The sequence below is a fragment of the Sus scrofa genome, chromosome 9, assembly GCF_054392235.1.
Source record: "Sus scrofa isolate SSC_HxYL_T2T_F1_AM1 chromosome 9, Sscrofa_HxYL_maternal_Yorkshire_Landrace_v2.0, whole genome shotgun sequence".
NCBI classification, from domain to species: domain Eukaryota; kingdom Metazoa; phylum Chordata; class Mammalia; order Artiodactyla; family Suidae; genus Sus; species Sus scrofa.
The window spans coordinates 71,362,565-71,388,994 of record NC_139391.1 but is presented as its reverse complement, the minus strand read 5'-3'; the positions used below and the strand labels follow the sequence as shown (position 1 = coordinate 71,388,994).

Sequence of the window (26,430 nt, the reverse complement as noted above, 5' to 3'; positions counted from 1 at the left end):
GGCCAGGGATGGAACCCGCAACCTCATGGTTCCTAGTCGGATTCGTTAACCACTGAGCACAACGGGAACTCCTGACCCTAACTCTTTATTCATGCAGCCTCCTCCACCCCCATCCAACTCCATCCTCCTTCCTTTATTGGATAATTTGCTTTCCCCTTCTTATTGGTCTTGGACTTGTTTTTTGCACTTTCAAAGCCTTGCTAAGAGGTGACCCCATAATTTATCATCCAAACTATGACCCTTTGGAGAATAAAAGGGGACCTAATAATTTCACTGTGACAACAGGCTCACATTAGGAAAGTTCCCAACAAACCAGGGCTCGTGATTGCCATGCATCTGCACTAAAATAAAGGTCTGTCTACTCTTGGACTTTCCTTTTATCAACACAGAAAAGGTGACAAGGCTTAGAAATCTTCGTGTCACCTTTCTACCTGCTCCTCCCCTCGCTAGTCCCTCTAAGTGGCATGAACCATAGGGTATGTATTTTCTTATTGATGAGAGCCATGCCATCCTCCTTCCAAGAAAGAAGGGGTTCCCATCAGCTTTTATTTTATTTTATTTTATTTTATTTTATTTTATTTTTGTCTTTTTATCTTTTCTAGGGCTGCTCCTGCGGCATATGGAGGTTCCCAGGCTAGGGGTCTAATCAGAACTGTAGCCACCGGCCTATGCCAGAGCCACAGCAACGTGGGATCCGAACCACATCTGTGACCTACACTACAGCTCACGGCCACGCCAGATCCTTAACCCACTGAGCGAGGCCAGGGATCGAACCCGAAACCTCATGGTTCCTAGTCCGATTCATTAACCACTGAGCCACCACGGGAACTCCCCATCAGCTTTGATTTTAAATGAAAATTTCTTTTTCTCCATTACTATTTAGTTATTCATCATTTTCGGAACTTATTTGGTCATTGATCTTATCTCCTCTCTCCATCCCAACACCCATGAACATCTCCCATAACTGGAAGAACACACTTTGGGGAACTTTGGTAGGAAGGACCGTCTACATTGCCACTGAAATCACTGTGGGTGATGACAAAATTCGGGTGGAGACCAGGAGTCCCTGATAAATGAGGGGACTGTGTGGGGATTAGCAGATGCCAGTAACAGGTGTGTAGAGGGTGGTACAGCAGAGCATCATCCCCAAAGGACCCTGGGGCTCTCTACTAACGTCCTGTGGAATATGCTGTGGGGAACACTGCCTTAGATCACTGATTCCCTAACTCAGGTGCTGATTGGCTGCCCAGACCTCATCTACCATCCTGTCCCCCCCTCACATACTCCAGACACACTCATATCTTTGCTATTGTTTGACCTTGTAAGGTACACGTCCACCTCAGGGCCTTTGCACTTGCTGTTCCTTCTGCCTGAAATGCTCTTCCCCAATTATCCTCAAGTCTCATTTTCTCACTTCCTTCAGATCAAATACCAAGGAGGCTGCCACCACCTGACAGTCTGTGTATTTGCTTGTTTATTTGTTCATTGCCCTTCTCCCCCTCCTAGAAGGTAAGCTCCATGAGAACAAGGTTTTGTCTGTTGTGTTCGCTGCTGCATTCCCTGGGTCTAGAAGATGGTGGTGTTTAATGAAGGTTTTCAAATGGAGGAAAGAGGGAGTGAGTCATTTGCAAAGTTCCAGAGCTCTTCCAATTCACACGGAGCAGACCCTGGTCAGTGGTGACATGTATCCACTTCCACCAGGCGCTGCTTCCCCTCCACTCTCTGCGGGAGCTCCGCCAAGTTTCACGCCCCCAGGAAGAAGCACTTCACAAGTAGCTGCAGCTCCTCCACGCCTCCTTCTCCCCCGATACTTGGTGTGTTGTCCTGCAAAGCTGTTGCGAAGACATGCACAATAGTTAGCGTTTCCTGTCTCCACATGTATGAGCTTGACTCGTGAATTAACCTGCACAAGGTTAATTCAATTTCTAACTGGGAAGAACAAGAAAGAAAAAAAAATCCAGAAGCTGGTCCCAGAAGCTCCACTCCTCAGCCCTATCCTCAGGAGGGGCAGAAGCTAAGAAGGGATCCTCTGCTATTGGCCAGTCTCTCTCGGGAAAGCATTTCTGGAGCTCAAGGGGCTCAGAACGATTGTGTCCCTTATCTTACAAGTGTCACTCCTTTCCATTAGAGCTGCACTTTGCTTCCAATAAATGAGAAGAAATACTTAGCCACTTGTCTCCATCAGAATAAGTTTAATGCATTTCAAAGACACACACACACACACACACACACACACACACACACACACACACACACACACACACACACACATCTAAAGCAAAAGCTGCATTGTGAGCCAGCTAGGGCACAGGTCTGACTCTCCACCCTGAAGCATCTCGCTGGCTTCCCATCAGTGGAACACAATGGAGGCATATTCCACTTGGTCTGGGGATGTCCTTCTGGGGCGATTGAAAGGGGGCACGTTGGCATAGACAGCGAAGTCCTCCTCCTTCCTGGGGGCCAGGTTGATCACGTTGGAATATATGGCATCGGCATGGCAGGAAAACTCCTTTAGAGACAGCACGCAGGTTAGAGGCAGAGAATTGGGCACCAGTGACTTCCAAAGACAAAACCAGCTACTGGGGTTCGTATAGGACAGCAAGCAGAACACTGGGTTCTTGCTGAGCAAGCCCTAGATCTCCCTTGATTTTCAAAAACATTTCTTTCAGGACTGTTCTCTGTCTCCCCCCTACCACCCTCTGTATGAGGGTCTATCTAGCAACTACATGAAAACTTGCAGTGATGACAGGGATAGTATGAGGCTACTATTTCCTTACCGAGGATTTGTGGAGATAGTTCATCTGATGCTTCAGTTGTTTCTTAAATAGTCCTAGAAAAATTAATAAATTCAGAGTCAGCCTGAGTCAGGGTAGTAACCGTCTTTGTCTGGCCAGCTGCCGAACTTAGCTTCGAACTACAGAATGTAAAATCTACCACGTTCAATCCACTGGGCCTTTGAGACTGAGCTAAGTGCCCAGGAAGAGGCAGGGGGCGTGAGCACTGTCGTGTACTTTATAATTTTGCTCAGTATTTAGATTATTTGGCATCAATATTTCTTTTGTTGAAGCGTATAAACCATCTTTGCAGATAGCTGATACGTGGCTTTTAGCATAAAGAATTTGGATCATAAATAAATCTTGTTGCAGAGTTTCCACTATGGCACAGTGGGTTAAGGATCTGACTGCATTGGCTTGGTCACTGCAGAGGTGTAGATTTGATCCCCAGCCTGGCGCAGTGAGTTAAAGGGTTCAAGTGCTGCAGAAACTGTGTCTCAGATTCAATCCCTGGCCCAGGAACTTCCATATACCACAGAGATGCGGCCATAAAAAAAAAAAAAAATGTATATATATATCTTGTTGCTTTGCGCTGAATCCCTGGCAACTCCAGAGAACAGACCCTATAACCTACCCCCCTCCCCCAAGGCTGCCCCATAGGAAAGTCACCCGGTTTCTTCCCTTCCTCATGCCCAGCCCCTTCAACTCACTCTCGTGCCTCCATTTCTTCAGTGGCATGGACATGAGCCCCATCAGGAGCAAGATGAGGGCTATGACACCGATGGAGCCAGAAAGAACGGTGGCTGTTGGTCCTAAGCTGAGGGAAGCAAACAGAGAACGAGGATGCTTCCGCTGCCCCAGCTGGCTGTGGTGACCATCCACAAAATTGCCCTGCCCGCCCTCTGTCGGAGCTCCCTCATCTCTGGGCTTCCACATGCCCAGCAGCCAACAAACCCTCTCTGTCTCCATTTTGAGACTCTCTCCTCTGCCCCAGCCTCCACGGCCATGGTTCCTCCCATACCAGTCCCTGCCTCCAGGCCAAACAGACCCTCCTCCAAGATCCCCAATACTCCTCCTCCGTGGTCAGCTCTTCCCTTACCTACCCACTGAGTCCTTTAGGGTCAGCCCCTGGCTTCATGGTGGTGGTAGTCTCTGCAGAAAGAGACAGAGTGGAAAAGGAAAGGAGATTTGGATTTTATTTATTTATTTATTTGTCTTTTTGCCATTTCTAGGGCTGCTTCCGTGGCACATGGAGGTTCCCAGGCTAGGGGTCTAATTGGAGCTGTAGCCGCCAGTCTACGCCAGAGCCACAGCAATGCAGGATCTGAGCCACGTCTGCGACCTACACCACAGCTCACGGCAACGCCAGATCCTTAACCCACTGCGCGAGGCCAGGGATCGAACCCACAACCTCATGGTTCCTAGTCGAATTCGTTAACCACTGAGCCATGACAGGAACTCTGAAAAGGAGATTTGAGAGTAATTCTTTTTTTTTGAGAGTAATTCTTTAACATGTGCAATAGACTGAATGTTTGCGTCCTGCATATGTGAAAGCCTAGCCCCCAGGGTCATGGTATTTAGAGGTGGGGTGTTTGGGAGAAGATAGGTCAAGCGAGTAGAGCCCTCATGAGTGGGAATAGTTCCCTTTTTAAAAAGACCCTAGAGGGTCTCCTTCCCCCCCGTCATGAAGACAGAGTAAAAAGATGGCCATCTATGAACCAGAAGGGCAATCTCAGCAGACACTGAATATACCAGTGCCTTATCCTTGGACTTTCTGGCATCCAGAACTATGAAAAATAAATGTCTGGTTTATGAAGCATCCAGCCAAATAGTAACTGGTTACAGCAATTCCCATGGACCAAGATAATACATATGCCAGTGAGCTTTACAGGATGCCAAACAGAAATAGTAGCTACTGTACCCTGGGGACTTCATATGTGCCAGGCACATTTATTACCTCATATAATCTTCATAAACAAACAATGAGGTAGGAACAATTCTAATGTCCATCTTGCAGGAAGGAAACCAGCTCACAGCCCTCAGACTTGCTCGAGGTCATAGAGCTAGACAGCGGCCGAGATCAGACTTGAACCCATGTCCCTCTGACTTTAGATTGTGTGTTGATGAATACTACCCCTTGCTGCCATTTTGCTATCATTTTGTCTTGAGTTCTGCCGTTCTTACAAAGGGTTAAGGGTTAGCAGATATGACATGATATCCAGAAAAAAAGACAGCAGGAAGGACACATGTGATCCGTCCCCAGGGAGGGGTGTGTGAGGGGGTGGGAAGCGTTCAGGACACCAGCTAGATGGGCTGGAACCAGACAGAGGTGGCAGCTCACAGCTGCCCGTGCTCTGGTGAGGGGTTGCTGTTTGCACAGTGAAAAAAATTTCTCCTGCATCAAGAGGTGGCGGCACAAAGGAGTTCCCTTCATGGCTCAGCAGTTAACGAACCTGACTAGTATCCATGAGGATGCAGGTTCGATCCCTGGCCTGGCTCCTTGGGTTAAGGATCCAGTGTTGCCGTGAGCTGTGGTGTAGGTCTCAGAGGCGGCTTGGATCCTGTGTTGCTGTGGCTGTGGTGTAGGCTGGCGGCTGCAGCTCCAACTGGACCCCTAGCCTGGGAACCTCCATAAGCCTTGGGTGCAGCCCTAACAGCAAAAAAAAAAAAAAAAGGTGGAGATACCAAGCCCATCTTTCCAGCCACAGCCTGTCTCTAGATTCTCAGAGTTGGAAGGAGTCTTAAAACATGTCTTGCCAAGCTCCCCTTGTGTACAGTTCCTCAGGGTAAGCTGCTGGCCCCAGGAGTCCATGTTTGCAATTCCCAACCCGAAGCTCTCTGCCTGCACTCAGGCCCCTTCCTGCCCCTTCCCCCACAAAATACAGCTGAGTGACTCAGCCCCGATAGCAGGTGGCACCTCTCCAGACATATCTTAGGAACTGGCTTCTCAGACACCCGAATGCAGAGACTGCTGTCAGGGTGGAGTGGAGGGAACCTACTGGACCTAATTGCCTATGAGCAATCTAATACCCACTGACCATACATAGGATCTGAGGGTGGAAGTACCAAGAATTACAGCCTCTGGGGGCAATGGCTGGATAGAATTGTGTCAGTCACCTTCATTTCCTTTTTTCTTGTCCCCCTTCTGAGTAAGATAGCTGACCCCTGGAGTTCCCGTTGTGGTGCAGTGGAAACGAATCCAACTAGGAACCATGAAGTTTCAGGTTTGATCCCTGGCCTCACTCAGTGGGTTAAGGATCTGGTGTGGCCATGAGTTGTGGTGGCAGACGCGGCTCGGATCCCGTGTTGCTGTTGCTGTGATGTAGGCTGGCAGCTGTAGCTCCAATGGGACCTCTAGCCTGGGGACCTCCATGTGCCCCAGGTGTGGCCCTAAAAAGCGGAAAAAAAAAAAAAAAAAAAGATCGTCGACCTCACCAAGTTTCTCTCTAACAGCTCCCACCCACTTTCTGGGCAAAATGTAAGGAGGGGACTTGGAAACTGGATCTTTCCAATGTCCACAGCCCCAGCGGGGAATCACCCAAGATGAGGTGCCAGGTCATAGGGCTTGATGTGTCAGGGAGTGAGGTGGCACGAGATGTGACACAAAAGCTGTGAGAGGAGGGCCTGGGGTACCAGCTGCAGGATGGGGTACCAGCTGCGGGAGGCTGGCTGGATAGGGCGCAGCTGTTCTCAGCAAGGAGGACAGACAACATAAGGGTGTCCCTCTAGGGTCAGAAAGACAGGCACGTATCCTGGGAAGGCAGAGGAGGGTTAGTAAAAGTTGCAGGGGAGGTGAGAAGAACACATCATCATGATGATGAATGATGTCATGAAAGAGCCTGAGCTTAAGGATCCAGTGACCTGGGTCTCAGGTATACTTTTGGGGGGGGAGGGGGCACACCTGTGGCATATAGAAATTCCCGGGGGTCCAATCGAAGCTGCAGCTACATAGAATCAGAGCTACATCTGCAACCTACACCACAGCTCATGGCAACACTGGATCCTTAACCCACTGAGCAAGGCCAGGGATTGAACCTGTATCCTCATGGACACTAGTTGGGTTTGCTACCGCTGAGCCACAAAAGGGACTCCCCGAGTCGCAGGTACTTCTAACTGTGTGATCTTAGGACAGTCACGTAACCTCTCTGAGCTTCCTTCTCCTCCCTTGTGAGATGGACAGAGTTGGAACAGCCCACAGGATTGTTTAAGAACAAAATGCTCAGACTATTATTTAACAGTAATTAATAGCCCCTTGGCCTAGAGCTGGCTTCCAGCTGATCTTACCCAAGCAGAGCAATTAGCTGGGGTTGTTAGGAAGTCACCACTGAGTCTGGAGTCCCAGAACCTACCATTGGTCCAATTCATCTTGCCAAAGAGTCCACCCAGGGGGTTCTGGTCCCATGTACTGAGGTTCCCAGGATAGGTGGTCCCCGTTAGCTGAAAGCAGAGTTTCTCAGAGGCACTTAACAGTAGCTGGCAGACACAGGACCCCAGGGAACTGGCACCTTCCTTCTCTTCCCTGCCTTTCATTCCTCCATGGGCACCTGCAAGAGGAAGAGAATATTAGACTCTCACCACTGGAAAAGGGGGGCCTCAAAGGCATTGAGATGGCATTTCTGTCTTAAAGAAAGCATCTTCAATTTTTGTCTGTTTGCTTTTCCTTTTTTTTTAAGTTGCTGAACATAATTTTTAAAAAATGTTTATAATGATTTTTATTTTTTCTATTATAGTTGGTTTTTTTTTTCCTTTTTATGGCTGCACCTGTGGCCTATGAAAGTTTCACCTGAGCTGCATTTGCAACCTATACCTCGGCTTGAGATAACAGCAGATCCTTAACCCACTGAGGGAGGCCAGGGATCACGGACACTATGTTGGGTTCTTAACCCACTGAGCTACAACGGGAACTCCAGAAGGCATCCTCAAGACAGGCCTTCCCCAAGCGCGTGGTCCAAGGTGGCTTCCCAGCCTCTGCCACATCACCTTCTGATTTATTAATTACTATGTGATTTTACCTCAAGCTTTCATTTGTGTACTTGCTCATTGTCAGGCTCTCATTCCAAGAATATAAGCTCTACAAGAACAGAAACCTTCTGGGAGTTCCTGTTGTGGCTCAGTGAATAACGAATCTGACTAGGAACCATGAGGTGGTGGGTTCGATCCCTGGCCTTGCTCAGTGGGTTAAGGATCCGGTGTTGCCATGAGCTGTGCTGTAGGTTGCAGACGCGATTCGGATCCCACGTTGCTGTGGCTGTGGCTTAGGCAGCAGCTGTAGCTCTGATTAGACCCCTTGCCTGGGAACCGCCATATGCCGTAGGAGCAGCCCAAGAAAAGGCAAAAAAACCCAAATCAAACCAAAACAAAACAAAACAAAAAAACAGAAACCGTCTCCATTTTGGTCATCCCTGCATCCTGAATGCCTAGAACATCGAATAGGCTCCACATACATTTGTGGAGAGAAGGAACGAATGCCAAGAACTCCTTTGGAGCACCCTGACCCAGGTGACACAACCTCTCTGGGGACCTTGGCGAGGCTCCACCACAGACTTTGAGTCCCTTAGTGGATGGTACATCTTCATCCTTTGAAGGAGAAATTGACCTAAAACAGCCCAAAGTCACCTGAACCCATCAAGTTGTGTGATAAGTGGTGATGATTGATCTGGCAAGTGCCAGTTTTGGAAATAGAGATGCTATGCATACCAAACACGGATCACCGAGCACCAAGAGAGCACGGTCCTGGTGGAGACTGGGGGACATGGGAGCCCAGGGGGAGAGAATGAGTAAGATGCAGCCCACAAGCCACCATCACTGGGGCCCACGTCCTGCCTGGGCCTCCCCCCACTGTTTCGGGGGTGGGAGGAGACATGAGGACAGAGGTGTGTACAAGACCAAATGAAGAGGATCTGGCCCCCACCCACTGTCACATCCCCGAAAAGAGATCTGCAGGGGCTGTCAGGAAGTCCCCTAACAAGGCGAGAGTCGGGACCGAGAGCCAGATGCCCTGGATGAGTCACTCAGTCTACCTGGACTCAGTTTCCCTCTTTGTGAAATGGGGGGAGGCTGAGTAAGGCACTACTACAAAAATGACTAGTTCTTTTCACAAACGTATCTTTTGTCTCCTTCTAGTGTCCGCTTTGCACGTGTCCCCACATATATTGTATATTTCTTCCTTTTGTTCTACCCAGTGATGGGGAGGGTTTCTTGCCCTTTTTGGAAGTCTGAAGTCTTCTGCCAGCGATCAATAGATGTTCTGTCCAAATCATTCTCTCTCTCTCTCTCTCTCTTTTTTTTTTTTTTTTTTTTTGTCTTTTTGCCTTCTCTAGGGCCACTCCTGAGGCATATGGAGGTTCCCAGGCTAGGGGTCAAATTGGAGCTGTAGCCGCCAGCCTACACCACAGCCACAGCAATGGGGGATCCGATCCGCATCTGCAACCTACACCACAGCTCAGGGCAACGCCAGATCCTTAACCCACTGAGCAAGGCCAGGGATCAAACCCTCAACCTCATCGTTCCTAGTCGGATTCGTTAACCACTGAGCCATGACGGGAACTCCCCAAATCATTCTCTATGTAGATTTTTGTGTGTGTGTTTGTGGCACAAGTTGAGCACCACACCCTACTCCTCCACCATCTTGATCCCCGGAGCACGTATTTCTTCTACTAATCATTCTATTGCTCAAGCCCGACTAAGAACTTTTTTTGGAGGATAGCCTCTCTAAGGGTTAGGAATTGATTTCATTTTTAATTTTAGAAGAAGGAGGAGGACCTCATAATTTGTTCAGTGAAGGCTCCTAAGATTGTTTATTTTTTTAGGTAACATTCATATGGCTTAAAACTTAAAAGGTACTTAATATGTCTTGGGGTTAATTTATTACCTATATGTATAGAACTTTCTCATTCCTTTTATTCAGCTACCAAGTGTTCTATCCCATGGATACCCGTGGTTTATTTAACTGGTCTCTGGTTGTGTGTGGGCCTTAAGATTTTGCTTCCCATTTTTTGCTCTTCAAATGATGGTGCAGTTATTAACTGTGTTCAAATGTCATTTTGCACATGTGTGAATCTATGTTTAGAATTAGAGGAATGGTTATTAAAGTAGATTTGCAATCCAAATTTTAAGACCTTGATGTTACTTTTTTAAAAAGTCCAAAATTGGGAGTTCCCACTGTGGCACAGGGGGTTAAGGATCCAGGATTGTCTCTGTGGTGGCTCAGATTCCTGCTGAAGCATGGGTTTGAGCCTCAGCCTGGCATAGCATGTTAAGGATTCAGTGTCGCTGCAGCTTTGGCTGCAGCTCAAATTTGATCCCTGGCCCAGAAACTTCCATATGCCATTGTCGAGGCCAAAAAAGAAAAAAATGGTAATAATAAATAAAAATAACCCCCTGCCCCCCTCCCAAAAAAAAGAAAGAAAGAAAGAAAAAGGAGTTCCCATTGTGGCTTAGTGGAAACAAATCTGACTAGTATCCATGAGGATGCAGGTTCAATCCCTGGCCTTGTTCAGTGAGCTAAGGATCCCTGTGTCTGTGGGCTGTGGTGTAGGTTGCAGATGCAGCTCAGATCCAGCATTGCTTCGGCTGTGGTGTAAGCCAGCAGCTACAGCTCCAATTCTACCCCTTAGCCTGGGAAACTCCCTATGCTCTGGGTGCATCCCTAAAAAGGCAACAACAACAACAAAATCCCAAACTGTAGTATTACCCAGTTGACCACCCAAATTCTTAACCAGATTTCAAATAGCAAAGATCTGAGACCATGGAGGGTACTCAATAGAGCTGCTTCGCCTCTGGAGGCTGTTCTCCATGAGAACCCAAATGCACCAGCAGTAGCACTAGAATAAGTGGAGTGTTTCTGGGGGTGATGCTGAGGCTGGGATAACTCTCAGTGACACAGACATTTCCATGTACTTCAGACAAGATTTACTGAGTTTCAATCCAAAGTCTGCTTAAAATAAAGATGAACAGAGAGTGGCCTCGCCATCAAGAAATCAGCAGTCGGGAGTTCCCATTGTGGCTCAGTGGAAACGAATCTGATTAGCATCCATGAGGATACAGGTTCGATCCCTGGCCTCGATCAGTGGGTTAAGGATCCAGCATTGCCGTGAGCTGTGGTGTAGGTCACAGACATGGCTCAGATCTGACATTGCTGTGGCTGTGGGGTAGGCCAGCAGCTGTAGCTCTGATTCAAGCCCTAGTCTGGGAACCTCCATATGCTGTAGGTGCCACCCTAAAAAGACCAAAAAAGAAAAAGAAAAAAGAAAGAAAGAAAGAAACCAGTGGTCTAAGGCAGCAGCTAGTTCTCAAAGTGTGGCCTGGGGACCACCTGAGGGTTCCTTTCAGAGGGTTGGTGAGGTCATAACTCTTTCATAACAGTACTAATATGCTAGCTGCCATTTTTTCTCTTTGTCTTTCTCAAGGTACAGTGAAGTTTTCCAAAGGCTACAGGACATGTTTAATGTCAACAGGTTGAATGCAGAAGCAGGTCTGAGAATCTAGTGCTCTTTTATCAAGTCAGATATTAATAATTAGTTTGGCAAAAATATAAAGCAACACCTCTCTTCTCACAAAATTTTTTATGATTTGGAAAATCTGGTTATTTTTCATAAAACTATGTTAATTATATTATTATGCAATAGTGATAGTACTATTTTTTTTTTTTTTTTGTCTTTTTGCTATTTCTCGGGCCACTCCCGTGGCATATGGAGGGTCCCCAGGCTAGGGGTTGAATCGGAGCTGTAGTCTCTGGCCTACGCCAGAGCCACAGCAACTCGGGATCCGAGCTGCATCTGCAACCTACACCAGAGCTCAGGGCAACACTGGATCGTTAACCCACTGAGCAAGGGCAGGGACTGAACCCACAACCTCATGGTTCCTAGTCGGATTCGTTAACCACTGCACCACGATGGGAACTCCTGATAGTACTATTTTTAAAATTAGTTAAATACCTAATTTTTTTTCCCTTTCTTTTTCTTTCTTTTCTTTTTACGGCTGCACCTATAGCATATGGAAGTTCCCGGGCTAGGGGTTGAATTGGAGCTGCAGCTGCAGGCCTACTCCACAGCCATAGCAGCGCCAGAGTCAAGCTGTGTCTGTGACCTACATCACAGCTCAAGGCAACACTGGATCCTTAACACTGAACAAGACCAGGGATCCAACCTGCATCCTCACAGAGACAACATCAGGTCCTTAATCCACTGAGCTACAGTGGGAACTCTTAAATACGTATTTTTTAATTGTCTTAGTTTAATATCTAACTTGGTCAATGTAAATCGACATAGCCTATATAAACAATAGCTCTTTCGGTTACTTCATAATTTTTCAGGGATCGAACCCACGTTCTCCCAGACACTATATTCTTAACCCATTGAGCCATAACAAAAACTCCAATGGAAAGGATTTCTATAGGCGGTGCTGAGACTCTGGATGCATCATGATGCTAGGAGCAAAGGCCATCAATTGGAACATGCAGTCATTTTCCCCTCAGTGAACATCTGAAAGCACTGAAAATAGAAGGAATCCTGGACCTCTGAGGATAAACGGGAGCTGTCATCTAGGATGATGGAAGAAAGGAAAGACAGAACCGGGGGAGACAGGGTGTGAGAAAGTTCACAAATGAGACCTCAAGGGCCCTGGTGGACCGAGATCATGTCTGATCTGCCGCTTTCCAGCACACAGGCCAGTACCTGGAACGTGGCAGGCCCTCAATATATGTTTACTGAGTAAGTGAAAGATTGCACACTCGCGCCTTCTTTCCAGGTTGGCCACAGATGCGCTGCTGTAATCAAGCTGGGCCATCAATCAGGAAAAGAGGTGAGGAGGGGGTTCAACCCAACTTCCTCCTGGTTTCCTCTGAAGTAAATATTCTCACCATTTCTGGGACTTCAACTGCTTTTCTGGCTGTTTCTGCAAAATTGATTTCTCAAAATAGAAACCCCGTGCCTTTTTGAGGTTTATTACAGAGCCATTTATTGGTTGGGGTGGCTGTAAAGATCACCTCTAGGTTTTCAGTTTGCACAGTGGCTTGTTTGCAAGCTTCAAACAGTTGCCTTAATATTTGGCTTCCTCAAAGAATCAAAGGGTCATCCTCTCAGGCGGGCTTCTACAGAAGATCACCACTGCATATGGGAAACCAGCAACTGTCCACAGGTGACAGAGTGGGAACTGGTTCCAAATGCATCAGAATTATTGTCTTTTACTGGCTCTGCACATGCATTTCATTCGATTTAAAAAACATGATACAGGAGTTCCCATGATGGCTCAGTTGTAAAGAACGCAACTAGGATCCATAAGGACTTGGGTTCCATCCCTGGCCTTGCTCAGTGGGTTAAAGGATCCGGCGTTGCTGTGAGCTGTAGTGTAGGTCACAGACGTGGCTCGGATCTGGCGTTGCTGTGGCTGTGGTGTAGGCCAGCACCTACAGCTCTGATTCTACCCCTAGCCTGGGAACGTCCATATGCCATGGGTGCAGCCCTAAAAAGACAAAAATTTTTTAAAATAAAAATAAATACATAAAAAACATGATACAATTGTTAAAGAAAGTACATTTTATCAAGGGCAAAATGGAAACTGCACGTCCTTCTCTTGATTTCATTTACTACTGAACTAGAGACATCTCCCATGGCCTCCAGGCAGTAGTTTGAAGGATTAGGTGTACTTATCCCCATTTGTAGATGAGGTGAGAGAAGACTCCTAGAGAGTGGTGTGTGAATTGCTAGGGGTCACAGCAAACATTGTGACCAGCATCCAAACACAGGTCTCAGGATCCCTTAGCCCTTCTCTCATATCCCACACAGGTTATTTCTATGTATATGGGAACACCTTATTAATGGCCACATTAATGTTTAACATCTCCAAGGATGGTTGTTCAGGTTGGTCACTGCGCGAATGTATGACATCTAAGGGGACTATCTCCATCATAGATGTCATTATTCTTTTGTATTTTTCCCACACTTTTATTTGACTGCCCATTCCAAAGGTAGGTGATTTATATCCTCATTAAAATAATTTTCTGGAAGATAACAATAAAATGTGTTATCTAGCAAAAATCCAGTTATTACGATAATTTTCTGACAGATGGAAATAAGAAGACTTTTTCTAACACTGTCGACATTTCCTTGCTTTATAAGTAAAGCAGAGCGAGGTTGGTGAGGCCCTTGTTGATGATTTGCAATGACTAGTGCTTCCAAACAAGGAGCTGCTTTTCCATCTGTTGTTTTGATTTTTTTATCTAAATTGCCAAAAATCTATTAGTATTTGTGTATTGGCTACTTCTAAAATGTTGCACTATAATTCCTATCTTCTGCCTGAACAGTAGCTCAGAGATCCTAATTTTAATCTACCTTGTTTTCATGATGATATAACTCATTTTTTTTTTGTTTGTTTGTTTGGTTTTTTTTTGTCTTTTGCTATTTCTTGGGCCACTCCCGTGGCATATGGAGGTTCCCAGGCTAGGGGTCTAATCAGAGCTGTAGCCACCAACCTACACCAGAGCCACAGCAATGCAGGATCCGAGCCACGTCTGCGACCTACAGCACAGTTCACTGCAACGCCGGATCGTTAACCCACTGAGCAAGGGCAGGGACCAAACCCGCAACCTCATGGTTCCTAGTCGGATTCGTTAACCACTGTGCCACGACGGGAACTCTGATATAACTCATTTTTGTAGGAGTGTATGTTCATTTACCATTACCTATGTAGAAAGTGATGATTTATAAATTAGAGATTGCTATGTAATGAACTGCTAAGTAAAGTAGAGCTACTATCAGAGTTCCCTTCGTGGCTCAGCAGTTAATGAACCCAACTAGGATCCACAAGGATTTGGGTTCTATCCCTGGCCTTGATCAGTGAGTTAAGGATCTGGCATTGCCGTGAGCTGTGGTGTAGGTTGCAGATACAGCTTGGATCCTGAGTTGCTGTGGCTGTGGTATAGGCCGGAGGCTGCAGCACCGATTTGACCCCTAGCCTGGGAACTTCCATATGCCGCAGGTATGGCCTAGAAAGCCAAAAATTAAAAAAAATATATATATATAGCTACTATTTATGGGTTAAGGAATTTTTTTCCAGTTTTATGAGCTACAATTGACAGACAGCACTGTGTAAATTTAAGGTGTACAGCATAGTGATATGACTTATATACATCACGAAATGATTAACCATGCTGAGTTTAGTGAGCATCCATCATCTCACACAGATACAAAATTAAAGAAATAGAAAAGAATTTTTTTCCTTGTGATGAGAACTCTTAAGATTTATTCTTCTCAAGTTTCACATGTATCGTACGACAGCGTTAGTTATATTTATCATGTTGTAAATTACATCCCTAGAACTTATTTATCTTATAACTGGAAGTTTGTGCCTTTTGACTGCCTTCATTCAAATCCCCCTTCCTGCCCCTTCCCATCTGTGGTAACCACAAATCTGATCTCTTTTTCTTTTTTCTTTCTTTTTTTCTTTTTTTTAAGGGCTGCACCTGAGGCATATGGAAGTTCCCAGGCTAGAGGTCGAATCAGAGCTATAGCTGCCAGCCTATGCCACAGCCACAGCAATGCAAGATCTGAGCCGCATCTGCAACATACACCACAGCTCACAGCAACACCAGGTCCTTAATCCACTGAGTGGGGCCATGAATCGAACCCACATCGTCATGGATACTAGTTGGGTTCGTTACCACTGAACCGCAATGAAAACTCCCATAATAATTCTTAACATCATAAATTCTAAAAACAAAGAAGTTGTAAATTCTAAAATAAAATGCTAAGCTCATATATTATTTTTCCCATGATATTGGAAAGAAAAAAAAAGATACTGAACCAAAAACAGGAAATGAAAAACTGCCTACAGAAGAAATGAAATAAAATAATTTGTATTGTTGAATAAATTTGGGGAGAAAAAGGTAAAGTGCTAAAAACATAAAAATAAAAGAGCTGTAGGTTTCAGTGACTGTGTCACAGAAATGTGATCAGAATGTGAATTCATTCCCTTGTCATTCCTTTGTTGAACACGACTGATAGATTCCAAGGAAAACTAGTAAAAAATGCAAAGAACCCAAATACAAAGCCATGTAATATGAATATGAAACAAAGGCACACTCTTGTTGAAAATTATTCACTTCAAGTAAGAAATTTATACTTTACATACGATAATAACACAGGTTGGAAGTTTACGGAAATACGACAGACACAATTTGGGGGAGGGGAAGGGAATCACTAGGTTCTGGTTACTTTATTATACTGCAAAGAATTCTGCATTTTGCCAGCACTTTGAGAATGAAAAACCAACTAGAAAGTAAGAAAGAGTGCAACGATTGGGAGAATTTAGCACTATTTTTTCTTAAAGATAAAAAATTTGAAATGAACATTAAATGTATTCAGATTTCAAATTGGATGTGGAAAAAATGTGTACTTGCTGCAACTGCTTCTGTATGATAAAGAAAATACTGGCATGCTCTTGTTGACCACATAATAAACAATTATGTTTTTAGCAAAACATTATCTAGCATTCAGAGGGTCATCCAAGAAATTACATGAGCATTCTAACAAGAGTTTTCCTCATTTGCAGAAATCATAGATTAATAACAGCGGTAGAGGAGAACACTTATCCAGGATGCAAACACCAGATAACATGACACATTATTTAGCAAATGAAAACCAAAGGTCAGGTAATTAAAACATAGTAGATTTTTAGGAAGATGTGGTATATATATACAATAGAATACTACTCAGCCATAAAAAAGAATGACATAATGCCATTTGTAGCAACATGGATGGATCTAGAGCCTCTCATACTGAGTGAAATAAGTCAGAAAGAGAAAGATAAATACCATATGATATCACTTATAACTGGAATCTAATATACAGCACAAATGAACATTTCCACAGAAAAGAAAATCATAGACTTGGAGAATAGACTTGTGGCTGCTCCTGGGGAGAAGGAGGGAGTGGGAGGGATCAGGAGCTTGGGGTTAACGGATGCAAACTGTTGCTCTTGGAACGGATTTATGGTGAGATCCTGCTGTGTAGCATTGAGAACTATGTCTAGATACTTACATCGCAACACAACAATGGGAGGAAAAAGTATGTACACATGTATGTGTAACTTGGTCCCCATGCTGTACAGTGGGAAAAAAAATTTAAAAAATATAGTAGATTTGTTGACCAAATTAGTTTTGAATATTGTAAGAAATACTAAACGTTACATAGTTAAATAACAGAGGTACACAGGAGCTGCCCTAGAAAAGGCAAAACAGACAAATAAAAAAGAAATCATCAATGTTCATAAAGATATAGATTTTAGAACACAAGCCAAAGCTATATATGCATTTTTTTTTTTGGTATTTTTTTTGCCATTTCTTGGGCTGCTCCTGTGGCATATGGAGGTCCCCAGGCTAGGGATCGAATCGGAGCTGTAGCCACCGGCCTCCACCACAGCCACAGCAACTCAGGATCAAAGCTGCATTTGCGATGTACACCACAGCTCACGGCAACACCAGATCCTTAACCCACTGAGCAAGGCCAGGGATCGAACCCACCACCTCATGGTTCCTAGTCGGATTCATTAACCACTGTGCCACAACAGGAACTCCCAAAGCTATATTTTTGAAAAAAATATTTCAAAAGACATATTTGCTCAGCACTGATTTGTCATCAAATTTATGACAACATATGACAAATTACGACAATATAAATATCAAAAAAAGCAAAAATCAAAAAAGTTAATGTACATAATATCTTTGAAAACTTTACAGGGATTCAGAAACTCTTGTAGAAGCCATAAAGTTTTACCCAGTTCATAAAATAAAATTAATGAAATAGATATTATTGATGCCAAACAAATTGTGGTCTCTTGACATTGATGCCAACTTCTCCAAAACAGAAAATACTGAAAAAAGGAAAGAGAAGCCTCATTTTAACTGTGACCCCCATAACCAGCCCTTTTACAATCAAAAGATCAATATCAAAATCAAAAATGCTTTTCTATATGAGAAACGGCAATACCTTTTTAAAAGAAAAAGTTGTGATACTTAACAGAACTCTGATATGTGTAATTTGAAAAAGTTATGATAAACATGAACTTCTACAATTAAAAACACATAATTGAGGGCGTTCCCGTCGTGGCTCAGTGGTTAACGAATCCGACTAGGAACCATGAGGTTGCGGGTTCGATCCCTGGCCTTGCTCAGTGGGTTAAGGATCTGGAGTTGCCGTGAGCTGTGGTGTAGTTTGCAGATGCGGCTCAGATCCCTCGTTGCTGTGGCTCTGGTGTAGGCTGGCGGCTACAGCTCTGATTTGACCCTAGCCTGGGAACTTCCATGTGCCGAGAGATCGGCCCTAGAAAAGGCAAAAAGACAAAAAAACAAAAAACAAAAAAACACATAATTGAAATGGAGGAATATAGTAGGCAATGTGATAATGATGAGACTTTAATATAAGAAAAATCTAGGAGTACCCGTCGTAGCGCAGTGGTTAACGAATCCGACTAGGAACCGTGAGATTGCGGGTTCGATCCCTGCCCTTGCTCAGTGGGTTAACGATCCGGCGTTGCCGTGAGCTGTGGTGTAGGTTGCAGACGTGGCTCGGATCCCGCGTTGCTGTGGCTCTGGCATAGGCTGGCAGCTACAGCTCCGATTCGACCCCTAGCCTGGGAACCTCCATATGCTGCGGGAGCGGCCCAAGAAATGGCAAAAAGACAAAAAAAAAAAAAAAAAAAAAAAAAGGAAAGAAAGAAAGAAAAATCTAGCTGACTCACTCAAAGTGCCTCAATATATTTTCAGCAATAATATATCAGACACATTTTACTAAAGCCATCATAGCTTTCAGGATATACTAACCTTGGCAGTATCAGCCACCAGTGGAAAATGCAACTTCTCACATTTAAAATTAATTAAAAAACACTACTCACCCTGGCATAGACCATGATGGTAGGTAATACAAGAAAGGGAATGTCTACACACACACACACACACACACACACACACACACACACACAGAGGGAGAGAGACATATGACTGCGTCATTTTGCTGTACAGCAGAAATCGGCACAACATTGTAAATCAACAATACTTTAAAGGATTCAACTAAAAATAATACAAATAAAATAAAAAGCAAAAAATAAACACCCATGACTTCACAATGTCACAAGAAGGACTACCAAATCTAGCGACCCTTGCTATAGAAAATAAGATACTGGAACAAGCAAGCATTACCACAGACGGTTTTGTTTTCACGAACACTCTTTCACGACTGAAGCTCTCCTAGGACAAATTGTTACACCGCAGAGGTTTTGCGTTCATAAGGATTGGGACCAAAAACCTTGTCTACTATTTTGTATTCGGTAATTTTGAGTATGTCATTTATGAAGAATCAGGTTATGTCTGCTTTGTTGTTACTGAGACGTACACAACTTACTAACTTGAAAAGACTTGACTTGAGAAAGGGACGCGTCTTCCTTCCTCCTACAAAGATGCTGCAAGAGCCAGCAGGAGCCCTGAACCTCTGGATGGCGCGATTCCTCATGACTTCATATTCTCCTTTCTTACTCCTCTGCGTTTTCTAATTTTTCTGCAGTGAGCGTACAGCGTATTGAAAGAGGAGAAGAGATGAGAGAAGAGATAGAAGAGGAGAGAGCTGCCCCCCACTCCCCAAGGTGTCAGTCCCTTTCAAGGTTGATAACGAGAAGGGAGAGTGGCTCTCAAAGCAAAGAGAGAATTGGAATTAGGAGAGGGAGAGGGAGTGGGTGAGTTGAGAATGCGAAGACCTCCAGTACTGAGATAACAGAAGATTTGAAAAATGAAGATAATTAAAAACAATTATCTTAGAAACCTTGCATTTTAAATTTTTATTTTTTTACTTATGATCGTGCCTGAGGCATGAAGAAGTTCCCAGGCCAGGGATCGAACTCGGGCCACATCAGTAACCCGAGCTACAGCAGTGAAAACGCCAGATCCTTAACCTGCAGAGCCTCCAGGGAACTCCAAAGATAGGTTTTTAAAAGAAGTATCCAGAGGTGGATGGAATTGCCAAAAGGCAGCCTGGGCATCATTGAAGCTGCCTGTGAATCCAGCAGCTGGAGAAAAATTCTCCTGACAGTAAAACTTATTTTCACAATCCCTAGTTTCCCCAGTCTATTTACAGAGCATTGCTCCTTGCATCTAACAAAGCTTTAATTTCTGACCTCTTTCTAGGAATGTCTGCTACTTTTAATGTAGGTCAGAGAAGCAGATTTGTAATGAACGTGTTTTTCTGCCACGAATCTATTTTGATGTGGGATGAGCAAAGGTTGGAGCATCTCCACTTTCCTGGGATCTATTTTAAAACACATTTCAGTCAATGTCACCCTAATCTAGTGCACTCAGTGCCTGAGACTCATTGCAGTCACTTTATATTTAGCTCCTTTGGAAATTCAAAGCCTTGTGCAGGGTAGCTGTTAAATGTATGTTCTAAAGCAGGAGGGGCCGGGGGACAGCACGGTAGGTACCTAGGAGGAATCTGCTGCTGGAGTTAGAATTCAGGTTCCAGCCTCGGGTTCTCCTGGCCTCCACCATGCATCCCTGCCAGACATTTAGGCCAGTTTTCCTGAGTCTTTTTCTCTCTGTGTAGCTTGGAGGAAGGACTTGCTGGTCACTGGGTGTGCTGCTGGGAACAGGCATCAGCAATCCGACCAGGTCCCCCACCCCCACCCCCCGCCCCCCGAAGGCTCTGCAGCACTGACAGCATCACCCGCACAGGCGCTGTCCTGCTCCATCACCCTTTTCTACTGCCTCCCTCCTCTTCATTCCCCATGGGCGCCCCAGAGCGCACCGCCAAGCCGCCTCTGTCAGGATGTCAAGACGCACCCAGAGGTGTCTCTGGGCCCGCAGAAAGGGCTGTTTGGCTTGCCCGCCATCGTTCTGAGGGCCACTGGATGGACATGCGCGTGCCCCACTCCTTTCTTCTCTGTTTTTGGCAACACAGAGACCTTCCAGCTGCTTTAGGAGCTGACGAAAAGGCCTGAGAATGGCAAGTCAGCAAAGAGCTGACTCCACACCTCATTCTGTTCATTCAGAATTTATTGAGTGCCTTCTGTGTGCTCCCTGCCTTGAAAGGCTCTCAACCCAGGTACAAGTGCCCATAAATTTTTCTTAGCAGTTTCTGGAAGAGCCAAACTCTTCCCCGGGATAATGACATGTCCTTGTAGCCTTGCTCATGTTAAGCCTTGTCATTTTCGCCTTTGTTTTGCAGATGTAGCCTGTTTCTGAAGATCTTGGTCTTTTTTTTTTTTTTTTTTTTTTTTTTTTTTGTCTTTTTGCCATTTCTTGGGCCGCTCCCATGGCACATGGAGGTTTCCAGGCTAGGGGTCAAATTGGAGCTGTAGCCCCTGGCCTACGCCAGAGCCACAGCAACGCAGGATCCGAGCCGCATCTGCAACACCAGATTGTTAACCCACTGAGCAAGGCCATGGATTGAACCCAAAACCTCATGGTTCCTAGTCGGATTCGTTAACCACTGAGCCACGATGGGAATTCCGATCTTGGTCTTTTTAATAACAATCTTCAGCAAAATGAAGGAAATCTTTATGCTGTTTTTCCCATCAAAGTGGCGGCCTTATAAGTGTAGGTTGCCTATCCATGGTAGTCTTTTCTTAAGGATTCTCACAGAAAGACTTAATTTGAAGGTAACAGAATTCTTTGATCATCTCCACTGTCAACATGCCGAAAGATCTTTTAAAAGGCTAATTTGTTGTTTGTTTCTAAGAAATAACTTATCAGGGCCTTGTTGTTGTTCATATGAAATGTTTCCCTCCTTTAATTTATTGCTATGTAGTGTAAGGCAAGAGTCCCTGATTAGTTAGTCGTCATGGAATCATTGAACAATCAATAAGCACTTGCTACTTATAATCACGCTTAAGTATTTCTTTAAATACTCCTACTTCCCATTGTGGCTCAGCGGTTAATGAACCTGACTAGTATCCATGGGATAAGGGTTCAAATCCTAGCTTGGCTCAGTGGGTTAAGTATCCAGTATTGCCCTGAGCTAGCTATAGGTCACAGGTTTGGCTTGGATCCAATGTTACTGTGGCTGTGGTGTAGGCAGGCAGCTGTAACTCCGATTTGACCCCTACCCTGGAAACTTCCATATGCCGCAGGGGCTGCCCTAAAAAGACAAAAAAAAAAAAAAAAAAAAAAAAAGAGAGAGAGATAGAAAGAAATAGGTTTTACTAATTTGAAAAGATACACACACCCCAATGTTCACAGTAGCGTTATTTACAATTGCCAAGATAGGGATGCAACCCAAGTGTCCACTGACCAATGAGTGGGTAAAGAAGATGTGGTATACCTACAGTACAATGGTATAAGTATATATGCATGTGACACACACACACACACACACACACACACGTGCACATGCACACGCACAATGAATACTACTCAGCCATGAAAAAGAATGAAATTTGGCCATTTGCCACAACATGGATGGAGTTGGTGGGCATTATGCTCAGTGAAATAAGTCAAAGACAAATACTGTATGGTATCGCTTATATGTGGAATCTAAAAAAATGAAACAAACTAGTGACTATAACAAAAAAGAAACAGACTCACAGATGTAGAGAACAAACTAGTGGTTACCAGTCGGGGCGGGGGGATGCAATATAGGGGTGAGGGAGTGGGAGGTACAAGCTATTGGGTGTAAAACAGGCTCAAGAATGAACGGTACCACACGGGGAATAGGGCCAACATTTCATAATAGCTGTAAATGGAAAGTAACCTTGGAAAATGTTACTTTGGAAAATGGAAAAATTATGTAAAAACGTAAAAAAACTAATTTAAAACAGGAGAAATAAATAGGTTTTGAAATCCTTTACTAACAATTCTTTCTGTCCCTTTTCCCCACCCCACCTTGGAACTCCAGAGCCAAGTTTCAAAAGGGTTTAGATAAAGAATTTATCCTCTGCCCTCCCCTTTTATTTTTAATATCTAGGCCTCAAAGACTAGCAGTGAATTAATTTACAATGCTGCCCATTGGATAGATAAAAATCACTATTCACCCTGAAATCCATTCAGGAGAACTAACTACTGCAGGACTTCCATTGACCCTCCAGAGAGCGGGAACAAGAAATAGCAACTCATTTGGAAAATGAGCCGTCGTCCCAGGCCTTCTTAGCAGCAATCAGAGGGTACTGGATAAAGAGGTTTGAGAAAGGCTTGATTTGGGGGGGGGCGGGTGGGGGGAGGGGCTTAAGGAGCTTAGAGCTGCAGCTGGAGGAGCCCCCAGGCTGGAATTTACTTGTTCTTCACGTTCAGCTCTGACAAGGAGAGAGGCTGTCAGAGGCCCAAAAAGAGCTCCTCAGGGCGTCCCAGCTTTGATGCTGCTCTCATGAACCGCTTTTCAGGGAGGATTAATAAACAGGTTTTGAAGAGCTTGGCATTCCTCTCCGATCTGCTAAACAGATAATGAGGAGGCTTTCTAGTGGTTGGAGCAGCGATACCAGATCAACATTCCCACGACATGCATCAGCATGAAGCCGCTCTGGGAAACGGCCTGCCTCGTGGGCGGGCAGCAGAGACCCCTGATCCTTGGAAGTGAACTTGAGGTTTCCTGCCCACCCACACAATGTGGATTCCCTTGTTCAGAATGTAGTTTTCGCCTCTTCCACGGAAATGTGGACATGAAATAAGAAGTTCTCAGAGGGTTGCCAAAAAAAAAAAAAAATCTTATTTAGAAAAACATCGTCTAATTCCAGGAGTAACCCGTTAGTGATTAAGTGACAAACGCAGCCGCATTTGGTTTCCCCAGCCTGCAGATTAGGGATCATGGCTGTAAAGTTCCTCTTTGTTTTACAAAGACGAAAGCTACCCATCCTGAACCACTTAGTAAATTAGGGACCACGCCAGGACCAGGACGCACCCCGGTGTTCTGAGATCCAGCCTTGGGCTCCTTCCCTGCACCACAGAGAAATCTGTGGGATTGCTTTAGGGAGCCCCTTTCACGTGCAGGCATAACAGGACCACAGAAACCCCTGTAGATTCATTTCAAATGATGCAAAATGAAGCCTCCTGCTACTGAGGCAAAGGAAAATTTCCCTTTGAGCCAGACACACCAGGTTTCAAGTTCTAACCGTGCACCTCCTACCAGGTGGGTGATCTTGGGCAAGTTACCAGAGCTCTCTGAGCCTCAGTTACTTTATTGAACTAAATAATGCCCACCCCCACAGAAATGTCATGAAAATACATCAAAAGGAGATAATATTTGGAAAGATAATATTTGGGAATATCATGAAAATACATCTAAAGGAGATAATATTTGGGAAGCTTTATTTGGGATAAATATTGGGAGATAATATTTGAGATAATATTAACCCTGGCGCCTAAGAAGCGTTGGTTCCCCTTCTCCTTGCTATCACCTGAATTCCTTTATTCCCAAACAAATGGTGTGGTTACAAATTACATGCATGAGCAAAGCATTGCCAACGTGTACTCAGTGATTTCACACATGTAAAATACACAGGAGATCCTACTCTGGCCAATAACTGATTCTGGGGACTTTAGATGCCCAGGATGAAGGGCATCTCTGGTTTGATTAGAAGGTTGAAGGGAAGAGGAAAGAGTAGGACAAGGAAGGCAGTATAGACCAGAGATGTCCAATAGAACTACAAAGCAAGCCACCTAGGTAATTCCACATGTTCTCCTAGCCACATTAAAGAAAGTAAAAAGAAACAGATGACATTCATCTTCATAATATATTTAATCCCGTATATCCAAAATATGGGAGTTTGGGTTTAATAGATGCAAGCGATTACATTTCGAATGGATAAGCAATGAAGTCCTTCTGTATAGCACAGGGAACTCTATCCGATCTCTTGGGATAGACCATGATGGAAGATAATATGAGAAAGGGAATATGTGTGTGTGTGTGTGTGTGTGTGTGTGTGTGTGTGTGTGTGTGTATGACTGGGTCACTTGGCTGTACAGCAGAAATTGACAGAACTATGTAAATCAACAATACTTTAATACAAACAATTTTTACTATATGATCATTTCAACTTGTACTAATATAAAAATTATGAATAAGCTATCCTATGTTTTTTTTCCTAAGTCTTCAAATCACCATGCACATTACGCCAATAGCCACATGTCAATTCAGCCACATTTCCAGTGCTCGCCATATTCGACCAAGCAAATGTAGGCAAATTCCCATATGCCAACCATTGGGCGGTTAAGAGGTCTAGACTAGAGCACGGTTTCTGCCCTCAGGGGGCTCACTGTCTAGTTTAGGATCCAGGACAAATGGGGGAAGTTTTTACCCAGGAGTATACACGTGCCTGTGGGTTCCCAAGCTACTTATATCCCCAGGTACTTAACCGGCAGTTCAATCCTTTTCCTATGAACCGCAGACATATCCTAAGCTTATGGACACTATTCCTTCCCATTGCCCACATGAACAGCTGTCAGATTATGCATCTGGTTTGGGGGTTTAGGATATACGAGAAACTTAGGAGTGGTTAAAGGGAAGGGAGGGGCCTTGTTCTCCAATCCCTTTAGGCTACCTAGTGCCCATTTCATCCTATTGAGCCCAGATTCCAGGCAAGTAGGAAAGAAACTGAAAGCGAAGTTCAATCATCCACAGAACCCTTTACCTGTCTCCTGGGCGAACAGCAGCAGCGGGAGGAGCCTTCCATGTTGAAGAGGCAGCTGCTCTCACTGCTCTCCTCCACCCTACCCTGGCCTCTTTCCCTTGCCCCTCCCTTGAGAGCCTCTTCATTTCCTCCACTGCTGGCTGGGCTCAGAGGGAGAGGCACACCACCCCTCAAAATGAAGCGCCAGTGGCTGGTGCTGCTTGCAGAGCAATCATCATGCTGTGCCACTGCAGGCCTCAGCAAAACCACAAACTGAGATGTGCTTTAGATTCCTGAGCATTTTTTTGGAAGCTCTTTCTCCCTTTCAGCAACTCCACCCCTGTTCTCATCCTCTTTCCACTGAGAAATTTGTGAATGTTTGCATTTCTAAAAGACCACCTAGAAAGAAAGAACAGCTAAAATTTATTGAGGGCTTACTAGGTGCTAGGCGTTATTCTAAGAAGGTAATGCCTTACTCTAGGGAAAAAGTAGACAATGGTGGAATTTCAAGCAAGCTGACCCCAGGTGGAACAGAGATACCTTCCTGGTGCTTTTAAAATCATACCTTGTAGAATATACATTGGTGCAGTCACTATGGAAAACAGTATGGAGCTTTCTCAAAAAAATCTAAAAAAAGGGTTGCCATATGATTCAGGAACCCTACTCCTGAGCATATCCCCAGACAAAACTATAATTCAAAAAAATACATGCATCTGTAGGTTCATAGCAGCACTATTCACCAATAGCCAAGCCTATTGGAAACAACCTAAATGTCCATTGACAGATGAGCGGATACAGAAGATGAGGTACATTTATACAATGGAATATTACTTGGCCAGAAAAAAGAATGAAATAATGCCATTTGCAGCTACATGGATGGACTTAGAGATTATCATACTAAGTGAAGTAAGTCAGGAAGAGAAAGACAAATACCATAGGATATCACTTTGTAGAATCTAAAATATGACACAATCAATATATCTACAAAAACGAAAACAGATTCACAGATACAGAGAACAGATTTGCAGTTGCCAAGTGGCGGGGGGAAGGGAAGAACTGGGAGTTTGGGGTTAGCAGA

The 26,430-nt window shown here is 44.6% G+C and overlaps 1 protein-coding gene across 2 annotated transcripts; it reads right to left on the bottom strand.

The window, feature by feature from the left end:
- Positions 1-1,456: 1,456 nt before the first annotated feature.
- On the bottom strand, positions 1,457-25,436 carry LOC100627879 (uncharacterized). Of its 2 annotated transcripts, XM_021063286.2 has the most exons (6): positions 25,374-25,436; positions 7,124-7,318; positions 3,878-3,926; positions 3,485-3,591; positions 2,778-2,830; positions 1,457-2,509 (listed from the first exon to the last, which is right to left on the bottom strand). In XM_021063286.2, exons 2-6 carry the CDS (start codon positions 7,302-7,304, stop codon positions 2,351-2,353), a joined length of 549 nt encoding a protein of 182 aa, XP_020918945.2. In that variant the 5' UTR covers positions 7,305-7,318; positions 25,374-25,436; the 3' UTR covers positions 1,457-2,350. The 2 variants fall into 2 exon arrangements, with proteins under 2 accessions (XP_020918945.2, XP_084834529.1); XM_084978403.1 differs by lacking the exons at positions 3,485-3,591; positions 3,878-3,926.
- Positions 25,437-26,430: the final 994 nt, after the last annotated feature.

Coding starts and splice junctions, on each gene's coding strand:
- LOC100627879 (XM_021063286.2), bottom strand. CDS start 7,304: ATGAAAGGCAGGGAAGAGAAGGAAGGTGCCAGTTCCCTGGGGTCCTGT. Junction 3,927..7,123: donor CAAGATGAATTGGACCAATG/GTAGGTTCTGGG, acceptor CTCTTTCTGCAG/AGACTACCACCACCATGAAG. Junction 2,831..3,484: donor GAAGAAATGGAGGCACGAGA/GTGAGTTGAAGG, acceptor TAATTTTTCTAG/GACTATTTAAGAAACAACTG.